The sequence below is a fragment of the Lissotriton helveticus genome, chromosome 6 (genome assembly GCF_964261635.1).
Source record: "Lissotriton helveticus chromosome 6, aLisHel1.1, whole genome shotgun sequence".
NCBI lineage: Eukaryota > Metazoa > Chordata > Amphibia > Caudata > Salamandridae > Lissotriton > Lissotriton helveticus.
Genome location: NC_136067.1, coordinates 602,468,663 through 602,490,889, shown reverse-complemented (window position 1 = coordinate 602,490,889; position 22,227 = coordinate 602,468,663). Strand labels below are relative to the sequence as shown.

General features: G+C 46.3%; 1 protein-coding gene across 1 annotated transcript in view; it reads left to right on the top strand.

Annotated features, from left to right (window-relative positions):
* Positions 1–22,227, top strand: part of LOC144762794 (CD109 antigen-like) — a 771,981-nt gene that overhangs the window by 510,771 nt on the left and 238,983 nt on the right. The window contains exon 21 of the mRNA XM_078648064.1: positions 1,006–1,224. Within this exon, the coding sequence (XP_078504190.1) occupies positions 1,006–1,224 (219 nt within the window). The remainder of the gene's footprint in view (positions 1–1,005; positions 1,225–22,227) is intronic.

Below are 22,227 nucleotides of genomic sequence, written 5' to 3'. Positions count from 1 at the left end.
GAAGGACGTTCGCATATATAACGCGTCCAAGACTTGGAACACTCTCCCACTCCATCTCAGAGCCAACCCTAACCTCACGGTGTTTCGCAAGCAATTAAAGACTTTTCTGTTCACATCCTCTTACTAACTGCTTGTCCCCCTCCTTTGCCTATCAGTAGGTTTGTGGCTTTCTCAGCGCTTGGACGCCTCTGGGCAACAATTCGCGCTCTATAAATCTGCAAGTTTACAAGTTTATACATCATCATATCCTCTTAATGTACCAAACGTTTGGCCGATGACTCCATTAAACATAACAACTGACTTGTCAAACATTTTTTCTTTTTTTTTTTTTTATTATTAAAAGTTTTTATTGAACCAAACAATCACATTGGCAGTTATGTCAATAATCATACATTGATGTTACAATTACTTAAACATGTAGGGTTTTTTATTTTTCAAAAACAAACAATCGAAGCTGGAGTTTTTTAACATGCTATAGGGGGAAATTATTTTTGTTTTACAGTCCCTCACCACTAGGATATACCTGGCGGCGAAGGACAGTAAAAAAATAAAAACATCTGATCACCCACTCTAAATGGGGTGACTGGTCAGATATTCCCTCTAACAGCACCTACTCAGTTGTGCCGTCAGAGGGAGTTTTACAACAATGGAGTAAATGTTCCTCGTCGACATAAAACTTGGGGTCCACCCAACGGTTAACCTTCAATTTTGCAGACAGGATACCTTGTCACCATTTCAATGGAGTACCTGGTCATTTCATCCATTCACCCCGTGGTCCACAGCTTTTTATTTGTTGGGAAATTTGAGATTCACCCCCACGCCAAAACTTACTGACTAAGCTTTTCCCCTGAATTTATTATATTATTATTATTATTATTATTGTTCTCTTGTTTTTGTTATTATTATTATTATATAGAGCACAATATATTCTTTGAGTGTAATTATATTTCAATGATGCCTTCACCTTAAAGGAAAGCAATGTCTTCCTATTTTATCTATTCATAGGTCACCATAACCCTTGACCCGAGTGACGCATTTGATTTTATATATACCGCAAACGATATCAGTGCTACAACAGGTACCCATACTGTGTCTCTGCCATGTGAAGATGGAAGGACTGTCGTTTTCCCAGTTAAACCAAACCAGCTTGGTGAGATTGAAATCACAGTTAAAGCAACATCACCTACTGCCTCTGATGCAATAACACAGAAAGTGTTAGTTAAGGTAATGTACATGTTTCTGTACCAGTCAATGTCTCATTCATTAGTGGTATTAAAAGTGAATGAAGAGTAGTTTTAAAAATCTATCTTCTTTTTACACATTTTAAAACTACCATAGCCTTTAGAAATGTATGTATTAGAATGTTTAAAAACACTGTGCTGTAAAATTATTACCCTACAAAATCAGAAAACATACCAGCAAATTTCTCCTTTAAGCAAATCATAAAATTTGTTGCAGAACCAGATGTAACAAGAACATGCATGGAAATCTGCAGACTTTACTGAACACTACTCGTACATCTCTCCTGTACTATTAACCTTCTTTTAAAAATGTTGCAGCCTCGTGACTGGTATAAAAACAGCGTGTGCTTCTATGTTGGAAACAATCTTTGGCAAAGTAGTTAGGTCTGTTGTTGGCTGCCAGCCTTCTGACACAGCCACTAATTGTTTTGGTTTATCTTAGGTATGCAAACCTTTATAGTTGGGGAAGCTGCTGAGCCCTCTTCAAGCTAAATTAAAAATTGGATAAAAGAAAAAATGTTTTTTGTTCTCAAAAAACACACATTGCCGTAGTAGTCACTGGTACTTAAAGGAACTAATTTGTGTGTGGGTGTGACTCTTGTGAAAGAGCAGACTGCTGTCACTCACGGTGAAGTTGGCCAATGACTGAAATGGGTAGACTCACTGCCCGATGCTGTATGCTGTAGTGGGTGGATGGGAAATGTGAATGACACAATAGCAAACCAAAGATGAGGACAGTTAGCCAGAAGATTCTGTAAGCATGTATCTTATATGCATAATTTCAGTAAAATCAAAATGGCTTGGCTAAAGCCAGTGCCAAAAGTTTAGACCAGAGGGTCTGAAGAGAATCCCTCATACACATTACCGGTCACATCTCTAAACATCTCTTGTTTGTGTCTCTTACTCCATCATTTATTTCATTTCTTACAAAGAGTGACAAGTATCTGTTCCAACATGGGGCGTGGCCAACAGCCGATGGCATAGGAAGCTTTCTCGAGTAGCTCCGGCTGGCCAATCCCCATTCAGTGTCATCCTACGGATTAAAACTGAACCGGGGCGGTCCCAATTGCTCCCCCAGCACCCATCACAATACAGGAAACCAGGCTTATAGGCAATTTGGCTGAAAACAAATAATACAAGGGCCTGGAGAGAAGATGCAGCCAAGTAACAAGATGGCGGCTGCCACCGGCTAATGAAACTAGGGGGGAACTTAAACTGGTGGCTACCCTGCAGAGTTGACCCCCCCTAGCCCACTGGTGAGTGGTGATATCCCCTCAGAATACTGGCCAGAGACGGGGCAGACAAGGCTGGCTACCGGCAGCTACCGTTGGAAAGATCCTGGACTGCTTGCAGGAAGCAGTACGGACCGCATGGAGCCAAGAACGCGAGGTGAGGCTCCGGGTGTGGGCTGGGCTCCCTCCCTGAATGACGAGCAGCGGGCTGCCTGCCCCAAATAGGAAGACCCTAGGAGCGAACGATGGTCCCTTAGCACTGATGAGGTATTAAAGTATCCACAAGTCTAGTCAGACTTAGAGCTACACTAGGCTTAAAGGTACATGACCCTGTTCAGAATGACCTGTGCAGACCTGGACAATCCTTTCAAAGGACGGATTCCCATCACTCACCAAGGTGACATGCTTCATCATCTGGGTCTCCTCCTAGCGACATGATAGTGGCACCAAGGGCTACAACCCTTTCAATGTGAAGGGGAGCTCACAGATGTTTTTACAAATACTTATTGCACGATTGCACGCTCTATCAGGTCCACTAGATGTGAAGAGGTGTTTTGTTAGAGTGATGGACGCAATGCACAAAAGTGAAAAGAGTGAATTAAAAATGAACAGAAGGAGAAAACCACTTTAATGGACATCTTCTTAATGCCCAGATTTAAAACCGTGCAACAACAGTTTAACATAATAACTGTCAGGAATTAAAATAAAGACAGGTCTACATGTTTCAGCCACTTGGATTAAATTAATCCTTGGCTTTCTTCAGGACCATACACAAAGCCTAACATCCTATGCAGACGACACCCAATTAGTACTCACCATCAAAGACAATGGAGACAAAATTGCCGCCAATTTTCATCAGGGCATGTCTGCAATCAGTAACTGGATGCCAACAAATTGCCTCAAACTTAACTCCAATAAAACGGAGGTCATTACTTTTGGCAGGCTTGTCCCTACCTGGCCAAATGCTTGGTGGCCCATGGACCTAGGCCCTCCCCCCCCCTCCCAGTCACCAAGGTTAAAAACTTAGGTTTCCTCGTCGATGACAAACTCACCTTCTCCGCACATGTAAACTCCATCGTGTCATCCTCTTTTTTCAAATTAAAAGCCATAAAAAAGATTCTTCCGTATCTTCCCCCCAACTCTGGCAAGACCCTGGTTACCGCTTTTGTAATGTCCTCATTGGACTACTGTAACGGACCTCTGCTTAATGCCCAACTTAAAGTCATCAAAAAGCTACAGTCCGTACAAAATGCCGCTGCCAGGCTGTTATCTGGTACTCCCAAGTTTCAACCCATTGCCCACATCATCAAAGGCTTTCACTGGTTAGCTGTCAAGAACCGAATACAGTTCAAAGCCCTCTGCATCGCCTTCAAAGTCACACAAAAACAAAGCCCACTTTTTCTCCTAAAACCCCTTTCTTTTCACCTTCCCAAACGATCACTTCGATCGATGAATACCCTGACCATGACGGTTCCCAGAACCAGAACTGTCACCTGGGGTGATCGCAGTTTCACGGTATCAACTGCCAAACTTTGGAACTCCCTCGACCCTGACATCAGATCATCCCCTACATTGACCATCTTCAGAAAAAAGTTAAAACTTGCCTTTTTAACCAATAAATCTCCCTCCTCTGCTCATATCCTGCTCTATCCACAGCGCCGAGAGGCCCTTGGGCATTTGTTTGCGCTATATAAATTGCATAAATAAATAAATAAATAAATATATTGCTACTGCGTAAAAAGAGCCATAAGTGAAATTCAAAACGATAAAAACAGGGTTGGAACAAAGACCACCATGTAACCTGCATCAGTAGGTTTTGATATCCTCATGTGTATAAGGAATGCTGATAGCACCCGTATAATGTGAGTAAGACACCTCACCTCACCTGGCAACAACTCAGGAAAATGAGGCACCGCTCTATCCGTCGTTACCTCTGGCTTGTTCAGAACCGTAGGGGAGGTGACCTGGATAGGATATGAAAACCTACTGATACAGGTTACATGGTTGAATTTGTTCCAACCCTGTTTTTATCATTTTGAATTATGGTAAATGCAATTCATGGTACATGCTTAATTGAATATTTACTGGAGTAGTCCACAAAAGTTGGTGCAGGTTAGTGCTGCAAATCTCTAGAAACGTGTTTCTGGATATCCTCCGTCATCAGTAGAGATAAAAACTCATTTAATCTGGGGTTGCTGAGCAGGCTGCCACAATCCTTTCAGGTCTCTGCACCTCTCACAGGTGCACAGGTGCATCTCCACATGCTTGTCAGCTCATTGGTTCAAGGGAGCCTTTTCAGACAGAAAGGGGTGGGAGCACACTGCTTCACCTCCCAGCACAGTTTGCCCCTTAGCATTATAGTAAATGCAGTTCATGGTACATGCTTACTTGAATATTTACTGGAGTATTCCACCAAAGTTGGTGCAGGTTAGTGCTGTAGATCTCTAGAAATTTATTTCATCATCAGTAGAAATAAAAACTAATTTAATCTGGGGTTGCTGAGCAGGCTGCCACAATCCTTTCAGGTCTCAGTACCTCGCACTGGAGCACTTGTGCATCTCCACAAGCTCGTCAGCTCAATGGCTCAAGAGAGCCTTTTCAAACACAAAGGGTTGGGAGCACACTACTTCACCCCTCAGCATTATGGTAAATGCAATTCATGGTACATGCTTACTTGAATATTTACTGGAGTATTCCACTAAAGACAATACAGCAGCCCTGTCCAGGGCCAGCCCTATCAAAAGGCCCGCCACACTAACATTTGCATGATGAACTACCAGATTGCACAGCAGAAGACTCTGGAGGGGGACTTGGCAGCAGACTATACACCTGGAGGAGGAAAACAGCAAAAAGGAACTGCACTGCCTTAATACTGGAGCCAACATTGCTGGCAGATATGCCTTCACAGGTGGCTCCAATATGGGCATCTATTACCCACTTTATTGAATACGAGTCCTGAGCAGGTGCTGTCCTTGAAGGGAAAAAGGGCCACAGCAGAAGGCAGCCAGCCTCAGGAACTGAACTGATTTCCCATCCGCTGATTCTGGAGTGTCAGGGAAGAAGGGGGGCTTTACTGAGAAACCAACCTGTGGGAGCAGAGAAAACCCCCTCTAGTTTACTCTGCCATTACCGGCACAATGGGGAATACTTGTAGAAGGTGGGAACTCGAGCTCCCGGCTCCGAGCCAGACCCTACCCCGATGACCCAATCATCCCATCACAGGGTGACCCAGAAGTGGGACAAATGCTGCAGGACATTATCCAGGCTATAGCAGCCCCGAGGACAGGCGTCGAAGCCAAGATCGACACCGTGAGGGAAGAAATGGGTCTCATGAGAGCCGATCACCGCCGGCTGGTTGAACGAGTCACCACAATGGAAACCGAGATGGAAGAGCTGAGACCGACCCGAACTACAACAACTGACAGATTGGCAATATTGGACGTACAAGTGCGGGTACTTAAGATGAGGGCAGAAGTTGCTGAAAACTGCTCCCATTGCAACCATGTGCAAATCATTGGGCTACCAAAGAGATTTGAAGGGGAAAGCATGGTGGACTTTCTAGAGAAGAGGCTCAAAGAAGAGATGGCGATGGAAGGCCTTTCCCCCTATTATGCCCTGGAGAGGGCCCATACAATGCCTGCGAGGCCTACACACCCTCGGAAGCCTGTCGAGACCAGTGGCGGCATGCCTTCTATTTTACAAGGACAGAGATCTAATACTTCAACAGGTCCTGCAGAATGTCCACCTAATAGAAGACAACAGCAGTTTCAGAATTTCCCCTGATTTCTTTAGAGTGCTCCAGCGGCAACGATCATCTTGTCAAGCAGTAAAAAAAAAACCAGCACAATATTGAAGTTGAACATGCGATGCTCTTTCCGGCGCAGCTTTGAGTGATTAGCTCAACTGGTAGCAAATTCTTTAGCATGCCCCTGCAGGAATGGGACTGAATTGATCAACAGAATGCACCCCTCTAGACTAGAGAAAGAGGGGAGGCACCCAACGAAGTGAAGACCGAAACAGATCGCTTGCGGCCCCCTCTGGAGCCGAAACGCTACAGGGCCCAAGAGAGTGGTGGTGGCAGTTACATCGCTGAGTGCACCCAACACAGCACAGGTGGGCCATCCTCTTTCACAGGGGATGACGGAAGAGACTCGGATTCAGACCCCAGATCTAGCACGATGGGGGGATCTAGGCAGGAAATGCCAACTGTCACCCCCGGATTTGAAGATGAGATTATCTAACTTCATCCCATTCCCGCAAGTATAAAGGGGCAATGATAGAAGGGGGGGTGGATGCCACCCATAATGGCACTCTGAGATGAATCTGGAAGGGCTTGGGAGGGGCCCCTTGGGGATATGATCATTAAAGCCTGATTCACTCACTGCATGGATGAGAGGCCAATGGGTCTGTAGGAACTGGATGATACCGGTGCGAAGGAGGCTTGCTCTACCCCAAGAGTTTACTGTCATTGCATTGTTTGTGTCTTGCACGCACCTTATTGTCTCAGGAGTGTCGTGGAATCTCGATGCTAAACACCCTGCTTCACCCCTATCACCCCCGGGAGCCATGATATAACACCAACACCCATGAAGTAACCAGAGGGAAAACAAGGGAACAAAAACAAGGGTAAAAGGGAAACTAAACAGCTCTCTGCAATCTTCACCAGGGGTGGATTCAGGTCAGGCTTTTCTAGTCTGGAACTGTATGAAGACAAAGTAGAAATTAGTATAAAACCCCTCCCCACACTATTCGCAAATGACTTGTCTATGACCCAATGGTGTACCTTCAGATTGTAGGGTGTAATCAGGTTTCTGGGAGGTATATGTGCTGGAAGGATAAGCCTGGTTCCTGTAAGTAGGAAAAAACTATAAGAAAACAGCGAGCCTTCTATGTGAATGAACGACAAACTATCTGTCAAGTGCTCACCTATAACTACCAGGCTTGGAGACATAAAATAACGAAGGCCATACCAGAACTTGCCGAAGTAAATACCTTGTTAATAGCCACAAGGTCGGGATATCGAAACACACGAAAATAGCAATGTGCAATCACCTTCACGGAAGGACTAAAGAGAAAAGCGGTGTGCACATCATGCAAGCGATAGACTTCTCACTTGCTACAAATGAGAAACAACGGAAAGCTAAGAAAACATAGATATGAGGCAAACGGCTTCTTTACTCACGAAGCGGATGCTTTTGGAAACGCTGGAAACAATGAGAATGGATGGCTCACCACTAGCTCCTCGGACGAACCCCACACCGTGACCCGGAACGAATGCTCGTACGCTAGCTAAACGCAAAGCATTTCCGGGAGCGTGAGGTGGGTCTAAATGTCCTGATTCGTATTACTGCGCATGCGCGGCTCTCCGCGCATGCGTCCTAAGGTTGTTCTCCTGATTTGCCAACCATTATGGATTGCCAACCCCGTACTTTGGATCGGCTGCTGTTTACCATACACCGGATCGGCGGAGGAGCATAGGCAGGCATGACAGTTTGCATACATTTGAATGAGGGGGGTTTGCTCACTTGTCCTGGGAAGGGGGAGTCAAGCTGCTCTACACAAGCCCTTTGGCTATCATCAATATGGGCCGCACCATCTCAGAACAATGCAGAGTGGAGTGAGGTACAAGACAGGGATGCCCCCCTCTCCCCGCTGTTGTTTGCCCTGGCAATGGAACCACTGGTCTGTGTTGCCTGGACAGGCACAAAGTACCGTGAGATACACCTTGGGAACAGTGTACACCATATAGCGATATACAATGATGACGACCTGCTGATGTTCTTGGGAAACATAGAATACAACTTCCCTGGTGTTAAGGAATTGATGAAGGCATTTGGGGAAGTGTCGGCTTTACAAATTAACTGGCAAAAGTCTGGACTTTTCCCATTGACAAGAGACAGAGACCTACCCACGGAACTGGACAACCTCCAATGGGAGCCCAGATGCCTGGAATTTCGACGGGGTGAAAATATACCACTCACCCCGATATACTCGAGGGTAATTTGGGGCAGTCGTACGATCTTTAAAGAACAGCATGGAGTATTAGAAAGGCCTCCCGCTTTCATTAGCAGGGAGGTTGGCACTTTTAAAAGTGGTGGCACTACTGAGATTAATGTACTTTTTCATTATACTTCCAATATGGATACTCCCAATGTTTCACACCGACTTACATTACTTGTCTAAAATTTACTGTGGGGATCGGGACAGAGACGGGAAGCCCTGAAAACAATGCAGCGTCCGACTGCAGAGGGGGGCCTTGCAGTGCCCGACTTTGAACGATATTACCTTGCTGGCCAACGACAATGGTTTGCCCGCTGGCTGGTAGATCAGCAGTCATAGATATGTGAAGCTCGACCATTCACACCAAACTTAAACATATTATTGAAGATGTTGGTGCAGCTAGGCAGGACTTCGGTAGATTACTACGGCGAAGTACAAGTGCTACATTGCTGTTGGAATTGCTGTCACCTAAAGATGCAAACACGGATCCCCTACTCACCTGACCTCCCAATAACAATACTACAGCTACGACCTCTTAGGGGACAATGGGAGGGCCTAGGAGAATGGATACAAGCGGGGACATCACGACTGTGAGACCTATATAGGGACGCGCACTCCTCCAATTCAAAGACTTTTGAGCGGGCTTCGATCTCCCTTATGGTCATTTCTGATTGCACAGAGGGTGGTGGCAGTGATCCGCAAGTACTGCGGTCGGGAATGTCCGAACCTCCACATCATGATACTTGTCATTATATTTGGCACAAGGTGGTATAATCAAAGCGGTCACATGTTTCTATAAACCACTGGTCAGGGATATCCTTCAACTGCTGACTGCTCTCCGAGATAGATTGGCAGAGGGCCTTAATATCCCTCTGGAAGACAAAGACTGAGAAACTATATTGACCTTAACCCCAAGGATCTCGAGGAAAAGCCCATTTCCGAATAATTAACTTCTTCATACTACACAGAGCAAACATCATCCCGGGACAAATTAACATATTTTTCCACTGGGAGGACATAAAATACCCAATATGTGTAGAAATGGAGGTGGAATTCTTCCATATGCTCAGGCAGAGGACTTGAATGTCCCTCTGGAAGACAAAGACTGTGACACTATATTGACCATGACCCCTAGGATCTCGAGGCATGCCCATTTCCGATTAACTAACTTTTCCGTACTGTAGAGAGCATACCTCCTCCGAGGATGAATTCATAGATTTTTCCACAGAGAGGACATGAAATGCCCAAGATGTGAAGAAATGGGGGTGGAATTCTTCCTATGCTCTGGACATGTCTGGAGTTAAGGAATTATTGTAACAAAATCACCAACACACTTGAGGCGATTATGGACCGTTCTGTCCCATGTGCCCCTGCACACTGCTTCTTGAGCCTGTTCCCCCACACCTCCAAAACATAGGTCACTAGCAGATTTCAAGACCTGGCCCTGATACTGGCTAAAAGGGTAGTAACGAGGCACTGGAAGGCACAGAGGGACCTTGAATTTCAGTATGGAAATAAGAATTTGAAAAATGAGCGCCATGTGAGGGGAGGGTTCTCCTTAGAAACGCCCACCGGGGGATTGGATCAATAGAGAAAGCCAGACCCTGGAAAACATTGGTAGATAATACAAAAGACCCAGAACCTGATTCAGGGGAATGCACTCCAACGGGACTGTCTCCTCGAAGATGCCTAGTGCAGCAGGGCTCTGACTGGGAGGATCCCAATTTACCCCAGATACATCCGAAAATACTTACTGCTCCGAGCAAATAGAATGGGAGACCGCACAGATGGAATAGCATCTGTAAGAAAAGGGGGTCTCTAGTTGGCAGAGGTAGGTACCTGTGTCCAAATAGGGACCCTTGCTTCAAGTCAGGGTAAGCGGATACACTTCTAAAATAACCCCTGCTCACCCCCTTGGTAGCTTGGCACGAGCAGACAGGCGTATCGCAGAGGCAGTGTGTAAAGCATTTGTGAACACATACAGTAATACAGTGAAAACACTACAAATGGACACCACACCAGTTCAGAAAAATAAGTAATCTTTATCTGAACCAAAACAAGACAAAACAACAAAAATCCTCAATATAGTATTAAAAATAAGGCTTGCAAATGGTAGAAATAGTTTAGATCAATGCAGGTTATAAATGCAACACTTTTCTCAAAAGTACCTTACATGCGTCACGCAAAACAAGCAAAACGGCTGCAGGGAACGGGATGCTTCAATTCCTTACACTCAGGGAAGGTGATGTATCATTTCCTTGCTCCGGGGGAGGTGATACGTCAGTTCCTTACTGCAGCGCAGGGGAGTTGAAGCGTTGGTTCCTTACTGGAGAGGAGGTGGTGCGTCGTTTTCTTATTGCGTGGGGCGTTGATGAGTCTGATTTGTATTGCGGACCCCAACGATGCGACTGTCTTAGGGCCTCGATGCGATGCTTTGATCTGGTACAATGCGTGGTTTCATGCAGCCACGCAGCAGGCTTGCGTAGGGATCGGTGCGGTGATCTTGGACTTTGGAGATTTTGCACCTGATGCACCGTCATGGATTCTTCAAGCCTCTGCAGGAGCTGCAACGGTTTCTTCGGCCATGCATCGGAAAACAGGTGCAGATGCGACATGCTTCTTCTATGTTGCATCAATTTTCCAGCTCCCAGCGACAAACAGTCTCTAGAGTCCTAAACAGCAGCATGCACCTCTATGCAGGTTGAAATTCCCAGCAAGGAAATTCTTGGGAAATGGTGGTGTAGTCTTTGTGTCCCTGAGACTTCAGAACAGGAGGCAAGCTCAGTTGCAATCCCTTGGAGATCTTTTCTTCAAGCAAGAAATAAAACAAACAGCAAAGTCCTCTTTTCTCCTTTCCTTGGCAGCAAGCACCCACTGTAGGCCAACCCGAGGCAGCAAACAGCACAGGGGCAGTATTCCTCCTCAGCTTTTCCAGCTCTTCTCATTGGCAAAGGTGCCTCTTGATTTCCGAGAAGTGATCTAAAAGTCTGGGGTCTGGGCCTCTCTTTTTATACACCCAAATCCTTTGTTCCCTGAAGGCAGAGAGTATATGTACCCAGCCAGATCCAGTTCTGTGCGGCACTTTGCAAGTGCACAACAACCTCCATTGTCAATGTGAGTCCTGGCCCCAGACACACCACAGGGGGGCAGAGCCATCATTGTAGAAGGCAGGCACAGCCCTATTCAGGTGCAGGTGCTACTCTTCCCAACACTCCAAATCCAGATGAGGCTTATTCAGCCCAGCCCTGACTCACCAGGCTCTCTGGAGCCATTACCCCTCTCCAGCCCCTGTCAACCAAAAACCGGGCATACCATACACAAACCTAGCGGAGGCACACTGAATGGTTAGGCAAGAAAATACCTACTTTCAAAAAGTGGAATTTTCAAACACAGAATGTAAAAATCACCCTCACTAAACAATACATTTTAACATTCGGAGTTCAGGCATACTAAACTTTATTTTCCTACTTTGTTCCCAGGGGCAGTTATGTCTGTAAGATGTTATATACAAACTCCTCATTCAGTCCTATTGGGGCAGGTAGCCTTGCAATAGTGAAAAACGAAATTGGCAGTAATTCACTATCGGGACATGCCACACACACTAGGTCATGTCCTACCTTTCACATACACTCTACCCTGCTCACAGGGGTACCTTAGGGGTGACTAATATGTAGAAAAGGGAAGGTTTAGGGACCAGCAAGTGGGTACACTTGCCAGTCCACATGGCAGTACTAGACTACACGAAGGCTCTGCAATGGCAGGCTAGAGTTACATTTTATAGGCTGCTTCTATGGGTGGCACATTAAGTGCTGCAGCCCACTTGCAGCATCTGATTTACAGGCCCTGGCCACACACAGTGCACTGTGCTAGAGTCTGACAAGTAAATCTAATATGCCAAGCATGGAATCACTAATCCATAACGACAATTTACAAAGGGAGAGCATATGCACTTTAGCACTGATCAGCAATAGTAAAGAGCCCAGAGTCAGAAAACCACCAACAACAGGTCAGAAAAAATACAGTAGGAAGGCAAAATGTTCTGGGATGACCCTGCAAAAAGGGCCAAGTCCAACAGCATCACAACTACACTTTAGACCATCACTATGTTAGTTTTTAGCTTATGGCTTTCATCGGCAATGGAGGGGAATGGGTTGGGTATTGGACGTTAACGGCTTTGTTTGCACATTACAACACTATACCATACATATGAAGATGTACAACTTTGATTCAAATGTAAGTGAAAAATGATGAATACTTGAACTGTATTGTATAACTCACGATGGACGTAAAAACGAATAAAATGTGTTTTTAAAAAAAGTTCCAAAATCCTGTTAAGGTCCAGTTGAAATAAACTTTGGATTTTGCTGTCACCATGATATGTTTACAGATAAATGGGTTCATAGAACATTTTCCAGGACATAGATTGCTGTTCTTTTTAGGTCTGGCTGAAAAATCTTTATCTGGTATTATTAGATTACTGCATGTGCAACAAATTGGCTCTATGCAAATGTCCACCATATCATACCATGCCTTAGGGATGTACACTCCAAAAGTTCATCTGCCTTCTATGGCTACTTACCAACCGCAATGAACAACATTCTGTTGCTAGTAACCTACCTGTATAGTTATCTGTACTGTATCCTACAGGAACCACACCACCGCACTGCTGCATTCTGGGAGTAATAAGTCACCTCAATACACTTTTCTAGGAACTTAAAACCATTACACGGACTGCATTATAGAGATACTGTCAAAGCATCCTGCATTGCATCCTAGTGTAAGAAATTGGGAGCATAAGTTGAGGGTGGTATCTACATCCCACAAATAATAATTGCAATCCTTGTTAGGGTGAATCACCTAAATCATTAAATTAACATGAGCTCAACTCCCTGGTAGCTATGGCACAGAGCAGATGAGCTTCACTTAGAGGCAATGTGTAAAGTATTTTGTATAGTACCAAAACAGTAATAAAGTCAATACATAACACAAGAAAAATCCAAACCAAATTTGAATAAATAAAACAGACAAAATCCAATAAGGAAACTGGAGATATGAATTTTTAAAGTATAAGTATCCGAATAGCACCAAAAAGAGTTTGGCACCAATAATGGCAATTATGGTTTTGCTTGACTGGTACATCGGATCAACTGCAATGGGGCGCGAGGCAGATACAGCAACCAGGTTCAACCTGGTCGAAACCTTCATCTTCAGACTTATGGGCTGATTTAAATCTCGACAAAGGGTTACTCTGTCACAACGGTGATGGATATCCCGTCCACCGAAATATAAATCACATAGGATAGAATGTGATTTATATCTCGGTGAATGGGGGATCAGTCACTGTTATGACGGAGTAACCCCTCCGCTGAGATCGAAATCAGGCCCTTACTCTCTGAAATGGAAGTAAAAAGTTGCCACTGACGACATCAGGGCCCGGCTAGACAATGGTGAAACCGTAGCCCTTATCCTCCTGGACCCCTCAGCTGCCTCCGACACAGTTTGCCACCGCACCCTACGCACCCGCCTCCACAATGCAGGGATCTGAAACAAGGCTCTGGAAGGGACCACCTTCTTCCTCTCCGAAAGAACACAGAGTGTCCGCCTCCCGCCTTTCCTATCCAAAGCCTCCAAGCAAATCTGTGGCGTACGGCAGAGATCCTCCCTCAGCCCAACACTGTTCAACGTCTACATGGCACCTCTGGGCCATGTAGCCCGACTGCATAACCTCAGCATCATCTCCTACGAAGACGACACCCAGCTGATCCTCTCCCTCACCAAGGACCCCATCACCACCAAAACCAACCTCCACGAAGGAATGAAGACCGTCGCTGAATGGATGAAGAACAGCCGACTGAAGCTGGACTCTGTCAAGATGGAGGTCCTTATCCTTGGCTCCACCCCCTCACTCCTGTGGCCGACCTCTCTGGGAGCAGCACCGACACCCACTGACCACGCACGCAACCTGGGGTTCATCCTCGACTCCACACTCTCCGTGTCCAAGCAAGGTAAAGCCGTCTCATCCTCCTGTTTCAACACCCTCTGCATGCTCCGCAAGATCTACAGATGGATCCCCATTGGAACAAGAAGAACGGTTACCCAGGCCCTCGTCAGCAGCCAACTGGACTACGGAAATGCCCTCTACGCAGGGACCTCAGCTAAACTCCTGAAACAACTACAACGCATACAGAACGCCTCTGCACGCCTGATCCTCGACATCTCTCGCCACAGCCACATCACACCCCACCTAAGAAACCTGCACTGGCTCCCTGTCAACAACAGGATCCCCTTTAAGCTCCTCACTCACGCACACAAGGCACTTCACAACACCAGACCGGCATACCTCAACAGACGACTCCCCTTCTACACCCCGAACCGCCAACTCCGCTCCACTGACCTCGCACTCGCAACCATCCCGCGCATCCGAAGAGCGACCACCGGCGGCAGATCTGTCTCCCACCTCGCTGCGAAGATCTGGAACACCCTCCCCATTCACCTGCAGCAGACCCAGGACCTACTTACCTTCAGAAGGCTACTCAGGACCTGGCTGTTCGAGCAATAGCAGCACCCTACCTCCTCCCAGTACCTTGAGACCCTCACGGGTTAGTGCACTTTATAAATGCTCTGATTGATTAGTGAGGCAGGGCAGCAGGTTGTGTCTGAAGAGGGCTCTACCAGTCCAGACAGTTGCTGGAGGAGGTCCTGGTAAAGCTCTTGATTTTTGGAGAGAATCAAATTTGAATTTAATGCCCAAAAAAGGAACCTCACCAGCCAGATACTTTTGGTTCGTTCGACAGATCAAGATATCTATTTTAAGTCACTTTTCTGGATCTCTGATTCTCTCTGAGAGGCAAGGTTGCAGACTGTTGCAGAAAAGGGCACCACAAGGCTGGATACATTCTGTTTGAGGTCTTGCTCAATTGAATTTGCTACTGTGGAAACTCTCAGACTGAAAGCAACCTCAATCTTCAGCCTTGCAGCCACACAGCTTTGTTTGTTTGGCTTGGTAGATTGGTCCCAGTCCCCGGAGGTCTTTGGAGTCAAAAGAATTCCCAGGCTTCAAGAAATGGTAGGAGGAATAAACGTTGACACAGCTGGAGTCAAGAACCACTCCAGCAGAGGCCAGCAGCAGGGTCCAGGGCAGGTCAGTTGGAGCTGGCCATCTGGGCAGTTCCAAAAAAGGCCTCTCGTACGTTGTTGTGTCTCTGTGGCTTGTAGAAGTCAGCATTATGACACTTGGAGTTAGCTTCTCTGTCTTGGGTACAAGAGGGAGAACAGGTCCAGTCTTCTAGACTCTTCTCAGGTCTCAGACAGCAGGTGGAGTCCTCTTCGAATCTTTCACATGTAGCGTTCTGAGGAGGGTAGTGTTTACGCTTGGCACTAGCTTGTGGGTGACTCCTGGCCCTCCTTTAACCAACATCGTAAAAGTTGTCAGTGGTACCCATACCCACTTTTGCAAATCTTCCTGCATGCTCTACAGCAAACAATCCCACAGTGTCCCTCTCTAACTAAATGCAAGAAGATGTGTTGTATAGCTCCTATATATCCTTATATCGTGTTAAGTTAGCATAGGTACATTTGAGATTTAAACGCCATTTTTCCTTTCTTGCAACTTCTGCACACGACCCTTAATTGTTGACTTAGCTTTCAACCTAGTGGTTTGCCGTGGTGTATGTGAGAATAATATGTTATTGCTCTGATATCAGTTTTGTTTAATAAACCATGTCTGCACGGAGAGTGCTGAAGTTTCAGGAGCAACACGATATGGAATTGTTATGAGGTCTGATCTCCACGCCTTCATAGTCATAACACAAGTGCAGCCTTTGCCAACTTGGGCTTGAGGTGGGATTGATATTGCTTTGCAGGAGAATAGTTAACACACTTGATGCGGTGCACATGCAGAGAGAGCTGGTGTATGCTGATGTGATTCCTTTCATGCTAGGACACTAAGGTATGGGCCCGCCCTAAAACAACCCAAAGAGACCTTCTTAGCTAATAATATAATATATGTGTTAGGGAGGGTGAGATATAAGTGTTGTTAACTCTTATTCATTACAGCATGTTAACATGCTGTCACCATTCGCTTTTTATGTCTTAGTAACTATGCTGATAATTTTGCTACTGATAATAAGTATACTTGTATTATCTAAGATACTGCGCCTGAGAAGACGGCATTAGTAAATAAACATTTCAAATGCACATGTGTCTTCTTTACTCCATGTTCTGGTTTGTAATGATAATATAACGAAAGAGTGTTCATGAGTCCCACGTACCCTGAGGTACTGTAAGTTCATGTTCTGGTTTGTCTAAACATTGGGTGTTTGATATGTCCAATGAGACACTGTAGCTAGCTCGGTAAGGGGTGAGTTGGTTGCTAAGGTAAGTTTTGGGACACCCTAATTTGCCGAGGTTCCACTCCTCTGTGCACAGTTCTGTGTGAGTACAGAAACCCTGCAACATGGCGCCCAACGGTTTCGGTGGTCTTATATCATGACACTCGAGTGGTTTATCGTTCATGCCTTAACCCCTTCACATCCGTTTCCGGAAAACGGGGTGTCGGTGAAACCTACCTATTTTTTGAAATAGGTCTTTATTCAAGCTTGTTCTTTCTTAAACGGTTTCTTTGAATTACTACCCAGTTGTGCTACAAAGTATTCTTTGTGTGTTCTTGTTTCCAGTGTTGTCATGGCGGCGGTGGCTATTGCGCAGCATAGTCGCGTAGCGGTACGCAACCATCTTCAGACGTACCAAGTCCCAGTAGATGGGATGGCTGTGATTTTCGTGGTATGTGCAGATCCGGCGTTTCCTTACGAGTTGTTTTACTCTTGGGTTACGTTTCCGGTTGTGGACGCTAATTCTGGTTTGTTCCACTCCTACACCGCCTCGGATGTCCCGGCTGTATATACGCCGTACAGGGCATTGGAAATACCTGTTGATCATTGGCAGCATCGAGTTTGGTTTGATGGCGCCCTCCCCCACTCTTTGTCCGCTGCGAGGTTAGGTCCACTCTCAATTCCAGGTACAAATTGGCCTGCGTTGGGTGGCTTTACCCCGCACCCGAATCACGGGGCTTGTACCCTAGCAGAAATTCGCAGGTTACATGTTGTTTCCATTTCCGTGATTCGTGCTTTAGTGCAATACATCGGTCGACATCTTCCTGGTGGTCCCCAGGGGGGTGCGGCCGTTCCCTTGGATCGAGGCGGAATGCGTCTCAATCCAGTGATGGTTAATTCAGTTTTTGGTGCGCGTCCTGTTGACAACGATGACTTCCCATTCTGGCTAGCGGAGAAGTTTGATCAACTAGAGGCGGTTTTTCCGAATTCTACTCCTGCTGATAAACATAGAATGTTAACGATTACTCTACCGAAGGATATTACTCCTGAACTTGCTGACTGTGAAAGCTGGGGAAAGACTTTTGCGGCAGTTTGTACGAGGTGCTTCGGCACCCCGTCTATGAATGCCCTGCCTGAAATCGTTAGACGTGTTCAGAATGATCACGGTCCAGAGGCAGCGGTTGAATTGGGTATGCGCCTGTGTGGTTCTTTTGCGATTGTAAGTGATCTCATTCTCTCCAATGTTAAAGGAGATGCAGTTAACTTTCAGGTGTCGAATGCTTTGGCTGCTCTGCCCGATGCCGACAAACCCCGCCAGTTAGCAAAGGTTGTGGTGGCCGCTTATAAGACAATTGGCCGCCTCAGGGGCAATCTGCAGTGTCAGATGCCCAGCCCAAGTTCAAAAAACGTAATTGGCCTAAAAAACAGACACAGGGGAAGCAGACTAGGCGCACTCAGGATTCTGTTCCTGCAATACAAGCTCCTGCGCAGGCAGACAAAGTTTATGATTTGCGCGATCGCGTGATGATTAAATCACCTGATCGTTTTCAGGGTTCTGATCAACGCTCTCCTCGTTCCTTTCAGGAAACATCGGCCCAGAAGACCGGTGGTGGAGGAGGGGGTGGACGTGGACGTGGTGGCCAGCAAGGACGTGGTCAGTCCCGCCAGACAGACGGCGCAGTGAAGCAGGAGGATTCTACGCCTAAGCGTCCGCAGTTTGCGAAGAAGAAAGTCGCGGCCTTAACAGCGCATAGATATGCCACAGATAGTGAGAACGCGGCTTCGGAATCTGACGTGGGCTCTGACCTTGCTGGACAGCGCGGCGGAGATTACCATAGTCAGAGAGGCGCTCCGTCCACTACTGAGGGTGACAGCGACTGAAGTTTTTGTTGTAATAGAAACAGCCGATACGAGATTAGCTCCCCCTGAAAGACTTTTTGAAATTGTCCTGTTAATTGAGGGTGACATACAGCGTACTGTCAGAGGGGTATTTTGGGAGAACCTTTCGTCTACGTACGACATTTTGCTTTCCGAGGCTGACTGGCCCCCACCTTTTGTGCTCGCAGCGCCGCGAGGGGAGGAGGTAATCCTTCCCAGTTTCGCGCACACTGTCTCAACTGAGCATGCGCAGCATTTTGCAGAAGAGTGGGCTCGGGCTCTTGCACCGGCTCTGTACCGCAACCAATGTGGTTGGGACAAATTGTCCCCATGCCACGAAATTCCTTTGCGGTCTGAGCCGCAGCCTCAGCCTCAATATCCCATACGGCGTGAAGCTAAAGCGGCCGTCGCAGAAATCCTTGAACAATTGGAATATCAGGGAGTTATTGAAACGTGTGTGTCACCAATGAATAATCCCCTTTTTACTGTGACCAAACCTGACGGATCATATCGTTTGGTATTGGATTACCGGCATTTGAACTCGCATTGCCGTAACTGTGCAGTACAGAATACTCACGGCTCTGCCCTAGTGGATAGTCTAGTGCGTAAGCGTTTCAAGACAACGCTTGACATTTCCAATGGTTTTTATGCCCACAGACTGGATGGCTTTAGCTCCCAATGGACAAGTTTTACGTCCGCTGGTGTGCAAAAATGCTTCCGGCGACTCCCAATGGGCTACAAAAATAGTCCAGGGGTCTTCACCTCCAGAATAGTCACACTATTGGAGGGAATCGATCCGGATGCATGTTCTTATGTGGATGATATTTATCTCACAGACGACGAAATTTGGATGCATCTGTGTCGAGTGAATTCCATAATTTGTACCTTTGCAGACATGGGTTACAAATTTAATTTTGCAAAATCGCACATTGCAGAACACACGGTGTTGTTCCTAGGCTATGAGCTGAACAATGAAGGTAGAGGTTTGGCTCCTCACTTCTTGGAGAAATGCGCACAATTGCGCGCTCCTACAACACTGAAAAAATTACAGTCTTTGCTGGGCTTTTTAAATTTCGGCAGGACTTACATTCCGGAATATGCCCAGCGTATCAAGCCTTTGTATGCTTTGATACAACCTACTTTCTCAAAATCATGCTGGCTGCCTGAGCATTCCGCCATTTTGCAATCCTTGCAGGCTGATCTGCTCGCTTCTAAATATTTACTGACTCGTGATAACCACACCAACCTGGTAATAAGAATAATTCCCGGGACGGTGGGTTTCACATACCTCACTTTTAATGAAGGTGACACAGTACCTATTGCTTACAAATCACACTTGTACACTTCGGCTGAGATGCGGTTTCCCACAGTGGAAAAGGTTTTAACTGCTGTACAGATGGCTATTCTAAAGGAACGAGCACTGTCTCAGGGGAAACGCATGCTAGTGGTAACACCCTGTCCTCACTTGGAGGCAGTCACGAAAGCCAGTGTACCGAATTCAAAGGCTTTGCACCCTCGGTGGATTCAGTGGGCTGCGTCATTGTCATCCACGGATGTCATGTTTATTTTTGACGCTTCCTTACGGTCGCAGGAGTACTTGCAGTATGAATTTGTTCATCCTGCTCCTCTGGCTATGCGACCTTTGGAGGACTTCCATTGCATCATTTACACCGATGGGTCGGCGCAGGTTGCGCATGGCTCTAAACATGCCTACGTTTCCGCATGCGCCATTGTGGTCGGTGCTATGTTGAATGATGAGTTCATTTCCAGGGAAGTGCACACGTTGCCCCTGGGAGACTGCACCGCACAATTGGCAGAGCTTCGTGCTCTTTTACTAGCGTTGGAGTACGCAGATCCAAGTGTTACTACTCTAATTGTAAGTGATTCATACTACTGTGTCCAGTCTTACAATGAAAACTTGTTCTTTTGGATTCAAAATGATTTTCATGATTCCAAGGGTAGCACAATAAAACATAAAATGATCTGGGTTCGAGTGGCAGAGCTTAAGGCTATGTTGCCACTCGTTTATGTGATTCATACTCTCGGTCATCAGCGCGTAGGAGTTCACGCTGTTGGCAACTCGCTTGCTGATGAAGCAGCGAAATCAGCAGTATCTACATACTTAGTTGCAGCGGTTACTAGGTCTAAAACCAAGATTGATAGCGACATCTTGGCAGCGATTGCTGCCTCTGAGAAGGGAAGTAAACATCCTGCGGGATTCCCTTCGAAGTATAAATACCACTTAAGTCCCGAAAAGGTTCCTTTTGTGACAATTCCTGATGTTGGGGAACGGCTGATTCCCAACTCGGATCGCAGAGCAGACTTGATTACAGCGGCTCATGAAGGTGTGGCGTCTGCGCATGCGGGCGTCTCGGCCACTGTAACTCAATTACAACTACGTTTCTGGTGGCGGGGACTGTACAAACAGACGCGTGATTATGTCCTTCTTTGCGACATATGCCAGCAGATTAAACCTTCAACTGCTACGCGTCCGCCACAGACTCAGTTGTACATTTCTAATAAACCGCTAGGTTGTGTTTATTTAGATCACTGCGGTCCTTTTTCATCTGATACTGCATATAAGTACATCTTAGTAGCAGTTGACTCATGCACACGCTTTGTGTGGGTATGGCCACATCGCAGCGCTGATGCACGGACTGTCATTAGAGATTTGCGTATCTTTATAGGGATTTTTGCCTGTGGTACCTTCCATTCGGATCAGGGTCCGGCTTTCGCCTCTAAGGCGTATAAGGATGCCATGACTTCGATGGGGGTCCAAGTCAAGTTTTCGTCACCCTACAGACCTGAGGGTAATAGTGTAGTTGAACGAATGAACCGTGATTTAAAGCAATCTTTGACAGCCCGAGTTATAGGCACTGGCAGAAACTGGCTGGCTCACCTCTATGGCGTGCAGCGTGCTCTTAATAATCTCCCTAGAAGGTCTCTGGGTGGGCGGACCCCATACGAAATGCTCTTTGGCATCAAGATGTACGTCCCTGACCTTGACGGTCTAGACTCTGTGGTTCGCGCCACTTCCTTTGACGCAGATGAACATTGCAATGTTTTACAGAATCTACAAAAGACCAGAGACAGTCTTGCAAAGGAACATTTGCCCTCCACATCGGATGATGCGTTGCAGATCCCGGTAGTTGGCTGGCTACCCCAAGTTGGAGAACTGGTTCGAGAGAAGATCGACAACAAGAAAGAGTTTGGTCCCTCCTATCGAGCTCCGGTCCCAGTGCTTGGAGTGAAGGGCACAAGAACAGTCATTTTACCACCACTTCCAGGTCGTAAGGAAAACAGGTTTATTTCTATTGACAATGTCAAGATACACAGAGTGGCCGATTCTTCTTAGCATGACACCAGCTGTTTCCTGTCCTTCCATTGTGAGAAATTCAATTATGCCCACTGCTTCTAATATTGAACCTGAAGTGGCCATCGAATTACCTGCTGTTTCCAGTCCATTATTAAATAATTTTCCCCGGAACTAACGTTGATGAATTAGACTATACATACCCCACTGATTTGTCCATGCCTGACCTGCAA